The 18,320-nt window shown below is 42.8% G+C and overlaps 1 protein-coding gene and 1 long non-coding RNA gene across 4 annotated transcripts in view; one reads left to right on the top strand and one right to left on the bottom strand.

Moving 5' to 3' along the window:
- GRM5 (glutamate metabotropic receptor 5) overlaps positions 1-18,320 on the bottom strand; it is a 598,074-nt gene that overhangs the window by 71,096 nt on the left and 508,658 nt on the right. For both annotated transcript variants that reach the window (XM_043451882.1, XM_043451883.1), the window contains exon 8: positions 2,534-3,473. In XM_043451882.1, the coding sequence (XP_043307817.1) occupies positions 2,534-3,473 (940 nt within the window). The remainder of the gene's footprint in view (positions 1-2,533; positions 3,474-18,320) is intronic.
- Positions 1-18,320, top strand: part of LOC122430928 — a 262,437-nt gene that overhangs the window by 66,458 nt on the left and 177,659 nt on the right. The window contains exon 2 of one of the 2 annotated variants that reach the window (XR_006266406.1): positions 13,067-13,159. The exons of the other annotated variant lie outside the window; for it this stretch is intronic. This is a non-coding gene — a long non-coding RNA (uncharacterized LOC122430928). The remainder of the gene's footprint in view (positions 1-13,066; positions 13,160-18,320) is intronic. 2 annotated transcript variants of the gene reach the window in all.

Raw genomic sequence — 18,320 nt, 5'->3', positions numbered from 1 at the left:
CCATAAAGAAAGCTGAGCACCAAAGAGTTGATGCTTTTGAGCTGTGGTGTTGGAGAAGACTCTTGAGAGTCCCTTGGACTGCAAGGAGATCCAACCAGTTCATCCTAAAGGAGATCAGTCCTTTAGGAAATCATTGGAAGGACTGATGCTGAAGCTGAAACTCTAATACTTTGGCTACCTGAGGGGAAGAACTGACTCATTGGAAAAGACCCTGATGCTGGAAAAGATTGAAGGTGGGAGGAGAAGGGGACGACAGAGGATGAGATGGTTGGATGACATCACCAACTTGATGGACATGAGTTTGAGTAAGGTCTGGGAGTTGCTGATGGACAGGGAAGCCTGGTGTGCTGCAGTCCATGGGGTCACAAAGAGTCACACATGACTGAGCGACTGAATTGAATAATAACAGCAAACACTTCAGTAGTACTTGCTATTGTTGTTTAGTCACTAAGTCGTGTCTGACTCTTTGTGACCCCATGGAATGTAGCCCAGCAGGCTCCTCTGTCCCTGGTACTTACTGTGTGGCCAGCACGTATGTATATTCACTCATTTAGTCTTACAACCGCAATATGTCATATGTGTCTCATTCATCAGAGGCGGAAGTCGAGGCACCACGAGCTCACGTGACTCGCCTGTGGTTGGTCACAGGGCTGGTCAGTGATGCCGCTGCCCTTCAGTTCCGCGCTGCCCAGCTCTGCACTCCGCTACTCCCGGTAGCGTGTCCACTGCCTGCCTGGCCTTTGCACACACTATTTCTTTCACTCTTGACAATTCTGTGAGGTCGGTGATAGGATCTCAATATGGCAGAGGAAGAAACTAAGGCTCAGAGAGAAGAAATGGCAGTGCTCGTGTTCAAACTCAGGACAAGCTGGCTTCAAGGTCAGTGCTCTTCACCACTGCTGTACCCTCTCTCTAAGGAGCCTGCCCCGGTGAGTCTGGGGGTCCTTAGGTACAGACTCACAACTGTCCCTGCAGCAACCCGTTTCTTTCATCTATCACGATGCCCTGGGAGATTATATTTGAAGAGAGAGTTTAAAGAAAGGCTGATAAAATGAAACCTTGGAAAAATAAATTTTCTAAGACAAAATAAAAGGCTTATCATGCAGAGTTGCAGAACAAGAATGTTTGAGAGGAGTCAGGAAGGTAGACGGAACGTATGCCTGCAGTTAGATATATGGAAGGTCTTCTGTGTATAGACCATGGCATTTCCAGGATTTATTGAAGTAGAAGAGGTTATTTTTACCAAGGCTTGCAAGTTAGTTGAATTCCTTTCACAGTATACATGGAAAGAGATGAGAGGCATACAGGAATCATAAGAGAATTGAAAGAGGCAAGGAGGCAAGCTAACAATGCAAATGAGTTGGGCCGTGTTGATAAACTCCAAGCATTTTGTGAAATCTGTTTTAGTCCTCAGCAGACACAGTACCTTTACCATCACCCGTCATTCAGGCTTTGATGAATTAGGGCTGACTGGAAAGTAGGACTTTTCATGCTGGCTAAATGATGGGGTAAGAGAATTGTTCAAGGATTCGTGTTCAGCTATTTATCTTCCGTTTGAAAAGTATTTCTCTCCCACTTGTCTATCTAGATTTTCGGAAAATTCTCAAATCTCTGTAAGAGTTAGCGGATGATATTCTGACTGGTTCTTTTGAGATGTATTCTTAAATGTTATTCCCATTAACAGTCTATGTAGCCTTTTTGACACCTCTAAAATAGTTCTCAAGCCACTAAGATGATCTCATTGCCTTTTGAAGTGCTTTAGTCCCTCATATTGGGGGGATGGGGTGGGCAGCCTTGGCTGTTGGCTTCAGATTCTTTTCTGATGGCGGTTGGCCAATAACTGTTACCTGGGACACTGACCTTGGCAGGTGGGGTGGGACAGCAGGGAGTGTGGGGAACTGGCTGCTTGTTAAGGCTGATTATATGCAAAGCTACTCTATTCTTCTGCCCCTTTCAGCTCCTTAGACATGTCCCAGGAGTTCAAGTTTCCCCTTAAGAATAAAAAGACCAGTTCTACATTCTGGCATCTTACGGGACAGGCAGTGAAGGGTTCCTCTGGGCTCGAGAAAGAGTGAGACCCATGTAAGTGCAGACGTGTAAGGCTCTTGGTGTTCTGCTCTCTACACACTCTTTTCTGCTCCATTCCAGTGAATCAGAATTTAGTCCACAGTGGATCTCTGTCCGCCTCAGGACCCAGACACCTTACCTTGCCTTACTGACTTAGCTGTGCCCTCCCAGTCCTTCTGACCTCACTTCCCTTTGCCCTAAGTCTTTGCTTTTTTTTTTTCTTTATCTCAACTTTTAAGATTCTAGGCTTAGGCTAAGTCACCAGGTCCCATATCCATTTATAGGTCTGTATCCAATTCCTTCCAGGAAAACCATTCCAGGCGGATGTCCAAAACCCTTAAGCAGCACCCCGCCTCCCCTAGTTTTAGTTGCTCGGCTATTTCCCATGTAAAAACACCAGGAAGCAAAGGCCACTGCTTCGGCCACAGGTGCCAGGCCCCCCGCCCCCGCCCCCCACGGGTTTTACCTTAGGGTTTCCCCAGAGGAGCCCCTCCTCTTCCACAGGTTGACCAGGCTGCTGGACCTGCTGGCGGCCGAGGAGGACTTGCCGTCGCCCACGTGCATGCGCACCACGGTGGACGTGGTGAAGGCGCTGCGCACGTTTCTCTCGGGCTTGGCCAGGATGATGTAGACCTTGGGCACGAACATGCAGCCAAGCGCCACCGTGGCGCTGAGGCTGACGGAGAAGCACATGGTGATGATCTTGTAGTTGCTGCCGAAGTAGATGGGCACAAAGGCCAGCCAAATGATGCAGGTGGTGTACATCGTGAAGGCGATGTACTTGGCCTCGTTGAAGTTCGCCGGGACGTTTCTGGTCTTGAAGGCGTAGAAGGTGCAGCTCAGGATCAGCAGTCCGTTGTATCCGAGAGGGGTGACGACCCCCAGGTTGGTGGTGTTACAGATCAGGTAGACCTCTCGGATGCTCGGGTAGTCGTGCATTATATCCGGAGGCTCCATGATGAACAGGGCGACGATGATGCCCAGCTGAATGCATATGAGGATGAACGCAATCACCAGCTGGGCGCAGGCACTCATGAATCGGGGCTTTTTGGTGCAGATCTTCTTCTTGCTGCCTGCCAGGATCCTCGCAATCCGATTGGTCTTGGTGACCAGAGCCGAGTAGCTCATGGCTGGGGAGAGACCAATGCCTATTCTTTGCAGGTAGCAGTAAATCTGTTTGGGCTTCGCAATGAGGCAGAAGGTACACAAGTAGCCCAGGCAGATGCCAGCGAGGATAATGTAGCAGAGTTCCCTGCTGGAGGACTTGACTACCGGCGTATCTCGGTAGATGATGAAGATCGCGGTGACAAACAGGGTGGCCAGCAGGCCCAGACAGGCAAACACCACAGCTGCGATGGGCTCGGGGTCACCCCAGCGGAGATACTGCACTGGGATCAAGTCACAACCTGCAGAGACACAGACACACATTCAAGACGAGGGAAGAAATGTGGATGTGGGTCACTGTGCCTAAGGTACAAGCAGGTGCTTGTGGCTCTTTCGGTTGGTCTCCAGTCGACCCTTTTAACTTCAGTATCCCATACTGCTCCTTTCCTCAGATATTCAGTCATCAAATATTTATCTTTGGATTATGAAATCCATACTTTGTGACAGGAGCTGTTCTGGGTTCTGACAACAAAATGATAACGTATTCCCTACACTTAAACAAACGTGGTGGGGAAGGGGGGCACTTTTAAAGACTCACAGGTGGGATAAGGGCCATGTTGACAAATAGCAAGGATCTTGACTCCATCTGTGAGTAGTAAAGCCTCCTTTAACAGGAATAAGCGAATGAAGGCTTTGCGGTTTGGCTTCCTTTGTGGATTTGGTTGGTTTGGCAAACACAAGTCAACTGTACGGAAAGAGCTTGGGATCATGGGAGGAGGTCACACACAGTAATGTGATGAGTGGCCTAATATAAGCCTGGGATGTAGGCAGGAGGGGATCTTGGAGGGCAAAGAGTCTTAGATCGATGGGAAGTCATTGGAGGGATCTATGCAGAATAGAGGAATGAGGTGGTCAGATTTGTATGTGTGTGTTTTAAACATTCTTTGGATTGCTGTGTAGACTTTGGATGAGATAAAGGTGTAGAAAGATTTGAGAATTATTTGAAATGATACAAACTGTTTACGTGGATGAGAGGGTATGTGAAAGGTAAAGGCATCGAGGATGACCAACATTGGAACCATCTATGCTGTCTTTGACTCTGCTGCAAAAAAGTACAACAATTTGGCAACATTTGGGTTATGTGCCTTCTTTTAAAATGTCTTTAGGACAGTGATTCTCAAACTTGACTACACACTGTAATCACTTAGGTATTTTTTAAGAATACTGTGACTTAGGTTTCACTGCCAGAGTTTCTGATTTCACTGGCCTGGGCATCAAGATTTTTAAAAGGCACTCCAAGGGCTTCTAACTGTGCAGCCAGAGTTGAGAACCATTGCTCTAGAAGAATCATTCCTGTCAATTAGATTTTTAAAACAGAATTGAGATATTTTTATTGAGTGAGTAGGAGAGGAGTTGGTTTTCCCTGGTGGCTCAGTGGTAAAGAATCTGTCTTCAGTTCAGGAGACCGGGGTTTGATCCCTGGTTTGGGAAGATCCCCTGGAGGAGAGCATGGCAACCCACTCCAGTATTCTTGCCTGGAGAATCCTGTGGACAGAGGAGTCTGCATGGCTACAGTCCATGGGGTTGCAGAGAGCTGGAGATGATTGAAGTGGCTAAGCAGCAGCAAGAGAGGAGTTAAGTAATCTGGAGCGTCAGACAGTTCAGCAGTGTAGCGGAGATTACTGCTGCTGCTAGGTCGCTTCAGTCCTGTCCGACTCTGTGTGACCCCACAGACTGCAGTCCACCAGGCTCCACCGTCCCTGGGATTCTCCAGGCAAGAATACTGGAGTGGGCTGCCATTTCCTTCTCCAGTAGAGATTACTAACTGCCTGCAAATATCCATTCTCCCCTTCTTCCTCAGCAACTATCTCCAGTTTCATTTGAGGGGATAAAGGATGCAACTAAAATGCCACATTTGCCAGCAGCCTTTGCAGTCAGAGGTGCCATGTGACTAAGTTTTAGCCAGAAAAATATAAGTAGAGAACTCCTTAGAGGAAAGTGATTCATATTGGAAAGTACCTTTTGTGCCCTTCCCTGCTTTCTCCTTCTGTTGACTGGACTATACATGTGATGGCTAGAGCTCCAGCAGTTATCTTAGACTCTGAGGTAACGTTAAAGTCAGAAAACATGTTTTGGGATTTGGAAGAGAAAAATACAGGGAGTCTGAGTCCCTGTTAACCATGGGACCACTGGCTAGCTCTGGATGACGTATGTCATATTTATCTTATGTAAATTACTTTTATTTCCCTGATATATGCAGCCAATGGAGAAGGACATGGCAACCTATTTCAGTACTCTTGCCTGGGAAATCCCATGGCCAGAGGAGCCTGGCGGGCTACAGTCCATGGGGTCATAAAAGAGTCAGACACGACTGAGTGACTAAACAACAGCAACAATGCAGCCAGACCAAATCCTAACTGATATAGGTGTAACTTCCTGTATTTCGTAGTCAAGAATGTTGTATTAAGTGACTCTGAATGTCAATGGTTAATGGGAGCTAAGGGAGGCAGCAATAACAGTATGTAATGATGGTATAGGGGAGCAGAATTTGCTACCCCAAAATATGTCTCTTTGACATATTAATTATTTTAAGCTGGTTATTTTCCAAGAAACAGCAGACAAAGGAAAAACTCTGAAAACCAAATAGGAGGAGATGCCTTTTTGTCAGAAACATTTGCATTCATAAGGGAAAGCTCTCTTTGTAAGGGGATCTCCCTCACTGTATAGAAGAGGAGGATGAACAAATCTCTAGTAATTCTGATTGGTGGAGAAGGCAAAGACTTAAATCTGCATAATGACTTTTGTTCCCCTTATTACTGTGCTTTTTCTCTGCTAGCTGACTGTTGCCACCCATAACATCTTCTTTTGTCTTTAACTGAGGATGGTATTTAAGGTAAGGGCTTTGGCCATTTTGGTGAGTTCCTCATTTTTCCTGAGTCTCTCCCCTGTCTACAGGTTATTAAGCTCTTCGATTTCTCTTCTTAATGTCTCATGTCAATTTAATTCCTAGACCAGCCAGAAGAACATAGAAGGGCAGAGGAAAATTTCTTTCTCCTTGATAGTGACAAAGAAGTGTGTGGTTCTTTCAAAATATGTTAAAGGGCAGCTCTGTTGTAAAAAGGAATGGAAACATTCTTTTTCCTTTCCCTTATTTCTAACTTGCCAGTCTCTTTCTTCAAGATCTTAGGTTTTAAATAGTATTATTAGTTTATAATAAGATTCATTATGGGCTTAATAGAACTTATGAGTTAGCTTAGGATTCCCCAGAACACTTTACAAAATAGTTTCTGTGGGAAAATATATGCTTATTTAAAACACCTGTGCTTTTGACTTTAAAAACTGTGATTGTGGATAGCCCAGAGCAAATATGACAGTTATTTTATATAGTGTATAGAATTATAAATAAATGCATATCTTATTGCTGATGAATATGTGTGTTAGTCACTCAGTCGTGTCTGACTCTTTATGATCCCATGGACACAGCCCACCAAGCTCCTCTGTCCATGGGATTCTCCAGGCAGGAATACTGGAGTGGGTTGCCATTCCCCTCTCCAGAGGATCTTCCGACCCAGAGATCAAACCGGGGTCTCTTGTACTGAAGGCAGATTCTTTACCACCTGAGCCACCAGGGATGCCAGCTAATGAATATGCCTGTATCCATAGTCTAGGCGCCCAGGTTCACATATGCTGCTTATATGTAGGATTTCAGCTTCTGAGACTTTAGTATACCATAGGGTTTAGGTTCATATTTACAAATTTGCTCCTCATAGAAACTATTTTACAACAAGAAAATAGGGACCAATCATTCCTATCATTATTCTTCCCTAACAGTTTATAATAGTGATATGACAGTGAAATTTATGGTGTACTGTAGTTAATTCTCTAGGAGTCTATTTCCCCTGCTAGGTCTTGAGCTACTAAATGACCATAGTAATTTACTTATAGAGGAAAGATATTATGTGGTACATGAAACAGGAATCCCTTCATTAGCTAAAGAGAATCATTGTACATATATATTTCCCTGATGGCTCATTTGAAGACTCCACCTGCCAATGAGGGAGATGCAGGTTCAATCCTTGGGTTGGGATGATCTCCTGGAGAAGGAAACAGCAACACACTCCAATATTCTTGCCTCAGTAACTCCATGGACAGAGGATCTAGAAGGCTATAGTCCATGGACTCGCAAAGAGCTGGCTGCGACTTAGCGACTAAACAACAACGAGGGCTTTCACTGGACTCCCTTCTTTTTGTTACCCCATGCTGTTTTATGGAATCTTAACTGTTTTTGTATAAATGTAATTAGCACACTAATTACTAAATGCCTTCTATATGATAAGATTCACCACTATTTTTATGTCAAATATATTCTTGAACTCTTCATGTGCAACCTGTTAACATCATGTGTGAACCTAAAGAAAACTCCACTAGATATGTGTTGGAAGAAATATGTGTAAGGCATGCCTCTAATGTGTTGTGACTATTTTCACAAACTTGTCAGAATTTATACATTCAGACGAGTGTTTTTTTTTTTTTTCATTTGACATGAACCACTCCAAAGACTTTATGTTGAGTTTAATGATGCTGCCATTGCAGAAAATATTTTTGAAGCTATTCTCTTGGAATAGCAAATTGGATTTTGATTAGAGTGTTATAATCACTGAATCTTATAATTGGATAAGATCTTAGAGTTTCCAAAAATGAATGTGCATCAGAGTCACTTGGAGAGTCTAGAAAAATACAACTCAAGAGTCTAAACTCGGGAGATTTTGAATCAGTACATAGGGGGTGGGACAAAGGAATTTTTCTTGAATAATAAGGCTCAATAACAGATGTGAGAGTTGGATCATAAAGAAGGCTGAGCACTGAAGAATTGATGCTTTCAGACTCTGGTGTTGGAGAAGACTCTTGAGAGTCCCTTGGACTGCAAGGAAATCAAACCAGTCAGTCCTAAAGGAAATCAACCCTGAAATTCACTGGAAGGACTGATTCTGAACCTGAAGCTCCAATTCTTTGGCCACCTGATGTGAAGAGCTGTCAATGGAAAAGATCCTCATGCTGGGAAAGATTGGAGGCAGGAGGAGAAGGGGACTGCAGAGAATGAGATGGTTGGATGGCAGCACCGACTCAGTGGACATGAAACTGAGCAAACTCTGGGAGACAGAGAAGGACAGGGCAGCCTGGTGCGCTGCGGTCCATGGGTCACGAAGAGTCAGACACAGCTGAGCAACTGAACAATGGCAAAGTTCAGTGACTATACAACTGGCCCCGGGTTGGCAGCCCAGCCGTGGAGGTCATCAAGCTGACTTCTCATCCAGTATGTGAATGTCTTATATGATAATTCCCTAACCCTGCCTAAGGCTTTCTGTGAACTATAGTGTCTCAAGGCCAGGACTAGTAGGGGGGGAAGATAGATTGGAAATTCAGGAGGTCTGGATGGCGGATAGAGACTAGAGGTGAAATGTTTAGAAAGCTATCACAATAGGACTGTCAAGGGGTGATAGGGCAGTAACTAAAAGCCACTGTCCTGAGAACATTCAGCTGGTAAAGATATTTCAGGGCTAGTACTGAAGGAAATGATGAGGTAGATAGAGTCAGGATAGAGACTTCCAGCCAAGCCAATGGCAGTCTGTTAACTGAGAAGAGGGCTGTTAGAAGAAAAGGATCACAGTTTATAGGAATGACATCTAGTCTCAGTTTGGACGTGTTGTGTTTGAAATGTTTACGACCAGTGGAGCAGACAGAAGCAGAAGCTTAGGAGAGATATCAGGGTGGAAGTTATACCTTTAGGCATCATCTGTTTGTGAGTAGAAATTAGAGACATGGAAATGAATGTAATCAACAAGGAAATTCATGGATAATAGATTTAGAATTCTAGAGAGCCTACAAGTCTGATGTGACACTGACCTCAAGAAATGGCAGCGGAAGATGACATGCCAGGGAAGACATAAGCTAGATCAGCTAGAAGGAAGAAAGGATGTCAGAGGCCAAAGAAAAGTGGTTTCCTGGATGACCCACCATGCCCCTCCTCTAAAAATACAGTTTAAATTTTTTTTCTTTTTCTTTCTTAAATCCTCACCCAGAGAACTTGCACAGATCTTTGAGCTTCATTTTCCAGATATCTTTCCTAGTGGCATATCACTCTCATATTTACCCCCTTTCCTACACGTGCCCCTGCTCAGTCGCTTCAGTTGTGTCCAGCTCTTTGTAACCCATGGACCGCAGCCCACCAGGCTCCTCTGTTCATGGGATTTTCCAGGCAAGGAAACTGGAGTGGGTTGCCATGCCCTCCTCCAGGGGATCTTCCCGACCCAGGGATCGAACCTTCATCTCTCATGTGTCCTTCATTGGCAGGCGGGTTCTTTACCGTGAGTGCCACCTGGGAAGCACCCTGCTTTTCCTACTGTTACATCTAATTCCTTTGAGCAAGGGGTGGTATCCTTCCACTGCTGTATTCCTGTCACGGGACATGTTCTATCAAATCTCAGAATCTTGAGATACTGTCAACCTTATTATACGTTTAGATTTTCATTGATTACTGTCCCCACTTTGTTTACAAACATCCGAATGCCCTGTTATTCTTCCTAAGTCTCTTCCTTACATTCTTCTGTGAACTACTGGGCCTTTTCTCCATTAATGGTTTTCTTTTCTTTTTTTTAATCCCTGTTTCATTCTTAGTATAATGGTAAATTATTGGCGGTGCTCAGTGTACCGGAAAGTCACGACCAGAAGGGTATGTAGAAGTTAACTAAGAATGTATGGAATATATGCTTTATATTTTATTATAAATTTAATCAACTTAGCATATGCTTTCATATTTTAGATTAAAGAATCTTGATCATATCAGTGACGTTCCCTCATAACAAGCATATTAGAGTTTCTCAGAAGATGCACAAGTATTTCCTTTCTGAAAAGCACAGGAGGCATAAATTACAAAATCAAGGCCTGTTTTCTGATGAAATTTATTTAGATAGGTCTCCATTTCTCACCAACCCCCCCACCACCGCCTCCGCTTTCACGCCTGATCTGTATTCTGTGATTCTCTAGCATAATCCATCCTTTCATAGCTTACAGTGACATATATTGGAGGTAACAAGGGTTTTTTCTTTTCCATTACAGTTTACTACAAGATACTGAATATAGGTCCTTGTGCCGCACACAGCACCTTGTTGATCTATTCCATGTGTAGTAGTTTGTGTCTGCTGACCCCTACATCCTAGCCGTACCCCTCCCCTGCCCCCTGCGTCCTAGCGTACCCCTCCCCTGCCCCCTGTGCCCTGGCGTACCCCTCCCCTGCCCCCTTGCCCCTTTGGTGACTATAAGTTTGTTTTCTATGTCAATGAGTCTGTCTCTGTTTTGAAAATAAGTGCATTTGTATCATTTTTTAAGATTCCAAATAAAAGTGATATCATATGATATTTGCTTTCCTCTGACATACTTCACTCAGCATGATAATCTCTAGGTCCATCCATGTTGCAGCAAACGGCATTATTTTATTTTTTATGGCTGAATAATATTCCATTATACATATGTACATATGTATGTATACATCTGTGTTGCATCTTCTTTTATCCACTTATCTGTCAGTGGACATTTAGGTTACTTCCATATCTTGGCTATTGTGAATAGTGCTGCTGAGAACATGGGTTCATGCATCTTTTTGAATTAGAGTTTTCCCCAGATAGACACCGAGGAGTGGGATTATAGGGATCATTTGGTAAGTCTATTTTTGGTTTTATAAGGAACCTCCATACTGTTCTTCATAGTGGCTGTACCAGTTTACATTCCCACCAACAATGTAGGAGAGTTCCCTTTTCTCTATACCTTCTCCAGCAGAAAATACAAGTTTTTTTTTTTTTAAGGGCTAGTGAGGTGCCAAAACATTATTATGCACATTATCCTGTGATTCCACTTGTGTGCTGCCCATACATCTGATGAGAGATGGATGGCTCACTGATTTCCTGGACCCCTAAAAATGATGACTGCTTAGCAATGACTGGTACTCATGCTTACTGTTTGGGTATTAGTCTTACAGGATAAATATTCCCGTAGTTCATAGTTTCTGGACTGTTGAGTTTTCAAACCCTCCTCCAAGGTTTTGTTCAGGCAGAATGAATGAGGAGTCAGAGATCCTAGGACATGGGCCTGATGGTCTGTATGTTGACTTGGCAGGGAGTCCTTACTGAGCTCCATGCTTCCTGTATGATTTTGGAGGAAAGGAAGATGCTGCTGAAAATATCTGAGAGTCAAATTGTGCGTCCTTTGCTGTCAGGCAGGGCCTTTCAGGTGTACAAAACTCAGGCGGGGCTCTTGTGGGACTCTCCTTTGGCAGCGAGGAGCTGCCTGGGACTAACACCGTCAGGCCTGCTTTCAGCCGGTTCCACCAGCAGGCCACTGGTCTGCCTTTTCCTCTTTCTTTATGTGTCTGTATTTGGATCTCTCAGGGGCTGGCTTGAGATCACAGCATGATGCAGACTCAGAGTTCTTTCTGCATCATTCATAACCCTGATCATTTAATATTTTCTCATCATTTAGCCTAAGCTGGCGTTTTTCTGCTTTGATATTTGAGAAGAATTGGAAGTGGTGTGTGTTATATTTATTGTTGTTTAGTTGCTAAGTTGTGTCCAGGTCTTTGCAACCCATGGACTGTAGCCTGCCAGGCTCCTCTGTCCATGGGAATTCCCAGGCCAGAATACTGGAGAAGGTTGCCATTTCCTTCTCCAGGGTATCTTCTTGACCCAAGGATCAAACCCATGTCTCCTGCATTGGCAGGCAGATTCTGTACCATTGAACCACCTGGGAAGCCCATGTTCTATTTAGATGCCTTATTTTTCTTTCTATTACTATAAATACAATCTGTTTTGTGTGTATATATGTGCATATGTGGGGGGGGGGGGTCTATCCGCTGTTCTTTACTATAAGCACCCTGATGTCAGAGACAACTTCGCCTCTTGCACACAAATGGAACCCTGTACTGAGCATAGTGCCTCACTCATATCGTTAGCATGGAAAGTACAAATTAATATGCAATACCTACTGTATAATCAAAGTATGTAATTATCATTGTGGTATATAGATCAAGTCATTCTCAGCAAACCTTTTTGTTGACTTTAGGAAGTCCCAAGTTACAGGACTGTTATGTACTGTTGTAGATAGAAATTTAAATTCAGTGTTTTACACCTGAATCTTAGAGTCAGGATTCTAAACCAGAGTGGGCAAAACTAAGTAAGCACCTAAGAGGCTTCCTTCTGCCTAGTGGCATGACGTGTCACAGTAGAAATGTTCCCGGTACTGACTTGGCAGTGATCAATATTTGTGCTTGACTGATTAATTCTGAGTTAATTCACTGGATCTGGGAATTATGAGTAGAAGTAAGAGGGTGGCAGTCACAGAAGTCATTCTTTAACAAGTATCATTTACTATAAGATTCAGATACACTGTTCCCCAAAAGGCTGTTAATTGCAACATTTTTTACTCTAGGCCAGAACAAAGGCCCCCAGGTCCTCTTCAGGAAAGGCATATTCTAGAGTTGATTGATTTTCCCTTTCCTTTAGCATGAAACAAAACATACCATGAACACTCCCTCAAATAAAAATTTAGTCTCTATTCAAAGTGTTAGGTAGGTTTTAGGGATACTCACTCAGTGGGAAGCCACTTTATTCTTGTTTCTGTCAGCATTAAAAAAAGGAGAAACTAACATTTATTGAATGCCTACTAAATGTCAGGTGTTATCCTCGATATGTTAGGTAATTTTCATAATAAACAAGTGAGGTAAGCATCATTAACTCTATTTTACAGAGATGAAATGAGGTTTAATCTGACTTGGTGCTGAGATTAAAACCCTGTGAAAGTTTTTATTGATTGATTAACTGATTGACTCAGCTATTCCCTTCTCCAGGGGAATCTTCCAACCCAGGGATCAAACCCAGGTCTCCTGCACTGCGGACAGATTCTTTACCATCAGAGCAATCAAGGGAGCCAGACTGATGAGGTTAGTGGGAGGGAGAATCATGAATCATCAGCAGTGTCTGCCGTGGGCAGGGAGGGGTTGGTGGTGACATAGGTATTTGATGTTTGTTAGTAGTAGTGTTCAACTCTTTGCAACCCCATGGTCTGCAGCCTGTCAGGCTCCTCTGTCCATGGACTTCTTCAGGCAAGGATATTGGAGTGGGTTGCCATTCCCTTCTCCAGGCGATCCTCCTGACCCTGGGATTGAGCCCAGGTCTCCTGCATTGCAGGAGGTTTCTTTACATTGATATTTGTTATCCTGATATAAATCCATGCTCCCATCTGAGAAATCTCATTGGTTCAGAGTCTTCAGCAAGGTTCTCATCCTGGCTTATATGTTGTCCTGAGGGTTGCGAGCTAGACACAGATTAGTAAGTTAGTCCTTTTGTGTCCCTAAAGTTTTCTAGCATGGATATTTTTTTCTGAATGCGCACTCAGTACGCATAGCGCATGGGGACAAGAACTGTTGGTAGGACATGGCTAACATTGCCAGATAGGGGACTCCCAGCCACCCATTTGTCATTGGACCCAGCCTATTTCACGCCCTTCAAGGTTTAGTACATATTTTTTGTTTTAGATTCCCTTAAATAAAATTCCCTCAGAGAAACAGCATCTCAGGGCTATAGTTTTTATTTATTTATTTATTTATTTGCTGGTTTATTTTATAGGGGAAATTGAAATTGTATGCAAAGATTTATTTCACAATTAAGACAATAAAGAATCATTTAATAGTTCTGCAGAGTGCTGAGAGGGGGGATTATCACAGATGCACATTGGTAGGGAACAGCTTTGCAAAATATGACTTCTGGTCATACTGCAGATGAGTAAGAGAGGGAAAACACAGCATATGAATTTAAGTAAGAATAAAATGTGCTGGCTGGGATACTTCGCTCCATCTTTTCCTTTCCTCTCTCCCTCACTAGCTGACCCATCACTCTCTCATTTTCCGGCTCCTCTTTGAGCACGGCTTCTCTGATTCCTGGAGCGACAGGCTCCTCCCGTGTGGTCAGACAGCGCCTCCTGCCTGCCCTGTCTCTTGCACACGTTTTCCGCACATGATAGCACAGCGATGATGCGCATAGTGAGCTCGTCAGTCTTTCACGCAGTAGGCGGAAAGACTGATCAGCAGGAGACTGCCTTTTGCTCTGCTGTGCCAGGCACTGTGGCCAGCACACAACAGGCCTAAACAGGTTTGAACAAATGAATGATTCTGCCAATTGCAGGGAGACCAGCTGAAGACGCGAGAGACACACACTTCACTTCTGGCTCGCACGCAAACACTTCCTGTGATTATGGGGGTCTTCCTCTGCTCATCTGCGTCTCCATTTTTCTGTACAAAAAATGGAAATAACGCAAACTTCCCTTCCCTAATGAAGATTTTAATATAGAGAAACCCTTGTAGAAGAATCTGCATATGAGAAATTTAAGACTGATTGCCTGAAAAGCCCAGTGAAGCAATTATTCAGGACTGGGAAAATAAAATACTTAAGACTGTTTTTGTATTTTACTAGAATAAAACATTGAGGTCATCAATGTTAAACCAACAGACAATGAATGGAATTTTACAGACATGATTTGAGCTATAATGAGTGTTTTATAATTAATTTCTATTTATTTATGTTACTTTTCGGGCTTGCCAGACTTTTCAGGCTCCCTTTCTTCTCCTTTCAGTCAGAGTCTTTTTTTTTTTTTTAAACTTTTTACAAATAACCTGCATAGACAGTAAAAAGCCTTTTCCTCTTGTGATTGTTCTTCCACCCAAATGTTCAAAGGGTTTCGGATTTTGTGACTCAGAATTCTTGCTGCCACTCTCTAGGTTTGATGGTACTCCTGTATTTTCATAGACCCCGTTACACAGTCTTGATTTTTTTCCCCCCCTTGAGATATACCAGACTGCTCTAGGGCTTGGGTTTACATTACCTTTCCTGAGACTGGCTGCACAAATTCAGTGCATACCCTGCCGTGGATTTTTACCTCCTGTTTCTCCTCCTCAGACTACAGTTTCTGAATTTTAAGTATTATCATATTATAAGGATTCCTCAGGTGAGCTACTGGTATATATTTAAGTAACAACAATGCTCACGTTTATTATAAAGTGAAAACATGAGAAACAAAGCCTCCATGTGAAGGTGCACTGAAAATTGTTCGCTGAGCAAATCTAGTGTGTTCCACTCCCCTCTTAGTTCAGTTCCCATCATTGAGGGCCTGAGTCTGCACTGTATCTATACAAAGGCAATTGTTTACTCCTTAAAATAGTCTGCTGGCGCAGTGCTCAGGCTCTGTGCTCTGCTGGGCACCACCCTCAGCACTGTACACTCATTTCTTCTCTACAATCCACAACCTTCTATGAAGTGGGCCCCTTGTTTCATGCATTTTCCATCAAGGAAACCGAGGTAGTAGGATTGGAATTGAGGAGCATTTGAAAAGGAAACATAGGAGGAGAAAAAGAGACAAGGAGGGAGAGAAAAAGAGTAAATGTGAAGGAAACAGCCAAAATTACAAGTCAGATGTACAGAGGAAGTCCTGTCCAGCACAGTGATAGACTGTCATGAGAGAATTATAATATTTCTGGGAAATTACTACTGAGAGTTCAGGTGGGAAACAGTAAAAGCTTTAGGAGGGAAGATAATAATGCCTTCCTGCCTACATCTCAAGGATTAGAGTAAGGACCATATAAAACAACCCATGACTTGAACAGTGGTGTAATAATTATGAAGTGTGAAAAAGGGGGGAAAGAGATGTATATACATAAAACAATACTGAGTCAACATCTGCTAAATTGCCTGTGTGTTTTATTGGATTGTGCTATGTTTTTCTGGGGAAAAGCCAGGCCTGTTTTATCTTTCTATCCTGTTTATAAATGCACAACCCAAGTAAATGGTGTTGTATTGTCTTAAGTTGCTTGTAAGTGCAAGGCAGCACATATGCTCTCTGAATTTTTCACTCAAAGTGATTTTTTAAGAGGTGGCAAGATAGGAGACATTTATCTACTTCATATTACTCATGTAATACACCAGTGCTTTATGAAGCATTTTCCAAGTGGGTTAGATAATGTAGTGGTAGGCACCATGTTATAATGTTTTATGTTCTTGGGGAGGGGGGCATGTGAGAATTTATTTTGCCTAAGCTATATTTATCAAAAGCTGAAATCAATGAAACCACAGTATTTCCTTCAGTCTGGTTCTATCAGAGTGGTTTTTGACCATGATGACATTGTTTTTAGCCAGGCCACAAATTTATCATTGTGAAGAGGAAAGTAATGCACATTTTTCATTGCTCCGTTTCTGGCAAGATGCAAAGTGGTTTAGGACCTCTTTAGGTCCTCTGAGGACCTGTTTCGAGCAGGTCCATTGAGAGAGGGCATTTTAACATTTATCTTTCCTGAAGGAAATGGTGTTTACATTTATAAGGATACCATCTTTTTGGCTGATCTGGTGGGATACATAAATTTATAAGTTACTGAGGAATGAGATTAGTAAGGAGCCATTTTATAATTTATCAATACACGAGCCCTGGCACCTCACTGAAAAAATGTTGTTCTTTTCAGCAGTGACTGAAACAACTTCATCAAATTCACTTATTTGAAAAAGACCACTGCACAAAATTTTTCACAGCATTTTAGTGATTCCTTTAGAGAGAATCCAGCAATTAATGGCCGTTCTGTTGTTGCCTGCAGCTTCTGATTATCACGGATAAAAAGCATGAGTTTTCAAGGAACACTTTCACACTAAGGCTTGAGCCTTACTCCTGCTACTTACTGTGTGATCACAAAGATGGGTTTTACATTTTTAACCTCAGTTTTCTGTAAAATGGAGAGAGTGATTCCAACTTTTCTGGATGAGACCTTTCAGTATAAGGGGGATTGGTGGCAGAACATGAAGTTCCTATTATAGCAGGTGACAGGCACTCAATACCTGGAGATTTCTTTCTTCTATTCTGTAATTTATTTCTTAGCAAATATTTATTGAGTGTCTGCTGTGTTCCAGAAGTCTGTTTTTCCCAAGTGGACAAAACATGCGACCCCCCACCCCCTCTCTTTAGCTTGTATTCTAACTGGGGAGACTGACAATATATGATCAGCAAAAATAAATGAGCACATTAGCAACAGAATAGAATAAAAGGTTATATGTGAAGTAGGGAAATTAAGAGGTGGAAGAGGCTAAAGAGGGACAACTGATAGTCCTAAGCAAGTTGGTCAAGGTAGACATGTGAGCAAGGACTTGAAGGAGGCAAGTGTAATAGCAGGATGGGTGTCTAGGGTGGAGCATTCTAGGCAGAGACCCCGGGATAAAAGCTTCCAGATATTTAACAGAAGAACAAAAGGACCAGTGTATCAGGGGACAGAGAGAGATGAAGTGAAAGGAAAAGTATCCAGATTCATAAGAAAGGGCCAGGTCTTATAGAACATAAATGTGACTTTGAATGAGGGGGAACTATTGTGTATTCTTGGACCATGGACTGACATGATCTGGCTTACTTTTTAAAAAGGTACCTTTGCCCAGGTTATTGAGAAAGCGGCTTTAGGTCAGGGCAAGGGTAGAATCAGGATGATTAGTTAGAAGGTTATTTCACTAGTAAAGGTGATTAATCATGATGACTAGGGCCTGGATCTATTTCTCCTGGGGGAGGTAGTGAGACATGGTGGACTTCTATATTTGAAGGAAGAGTCAATAGAACTTCCTGACCAATTGACCAAAGGATAAGAGAAAATTCAAAAGATGATTCCAAAGTTACTGGCCTGAGCTACTGAAAGAATGGATTTGTCATCCCATGAAATACAGAATGCTAAGGATAGAGCAGCCTTGGGGAATCAGAAAGTAAAGACCTGGATTTCAGTTTTGGAAATGTAAAATGAAATATCTATTGCACATTCAAATAAATATGTCAAGTAGGCAGTTGATATTCAAGTCTGGAGGTTTATGAGAAGTCTGGGCTATATATTTAAATTCAGAAATTTACTGCATATAACCAAGAATGAGACTGAGTAAGATCACCAGCGAAGCAAATGTAGGTAGGAGAGGATGAAGACTGAACCCCGGGACACTCCAGAAGTCTATCCTTAGTTCTGTTTCCACCACACAGTTAGATGTAAATGTACAAATACTGAAAGCAGTAGACGCTAGATCTCCCCTGAGAAGGTTAAT

Source organism: Cervus canadensis, chromosome 29 (genome assembly GCF_019320065.1).
Source record: "Cervus canadensis isolate Bull #8, Minnesota chromosome 29, ASM1932006v1, whole genome shotgun sequence".
Lineage (NCBI taxonomy): Eukaryota > Metazoa > Chordata > Mammalia > Artiodactyla > Cervidae > Cervus > Cervus canadensis.
This window is presented reverse-complemented; position numbering and strand designations above follow the sequence as displayed.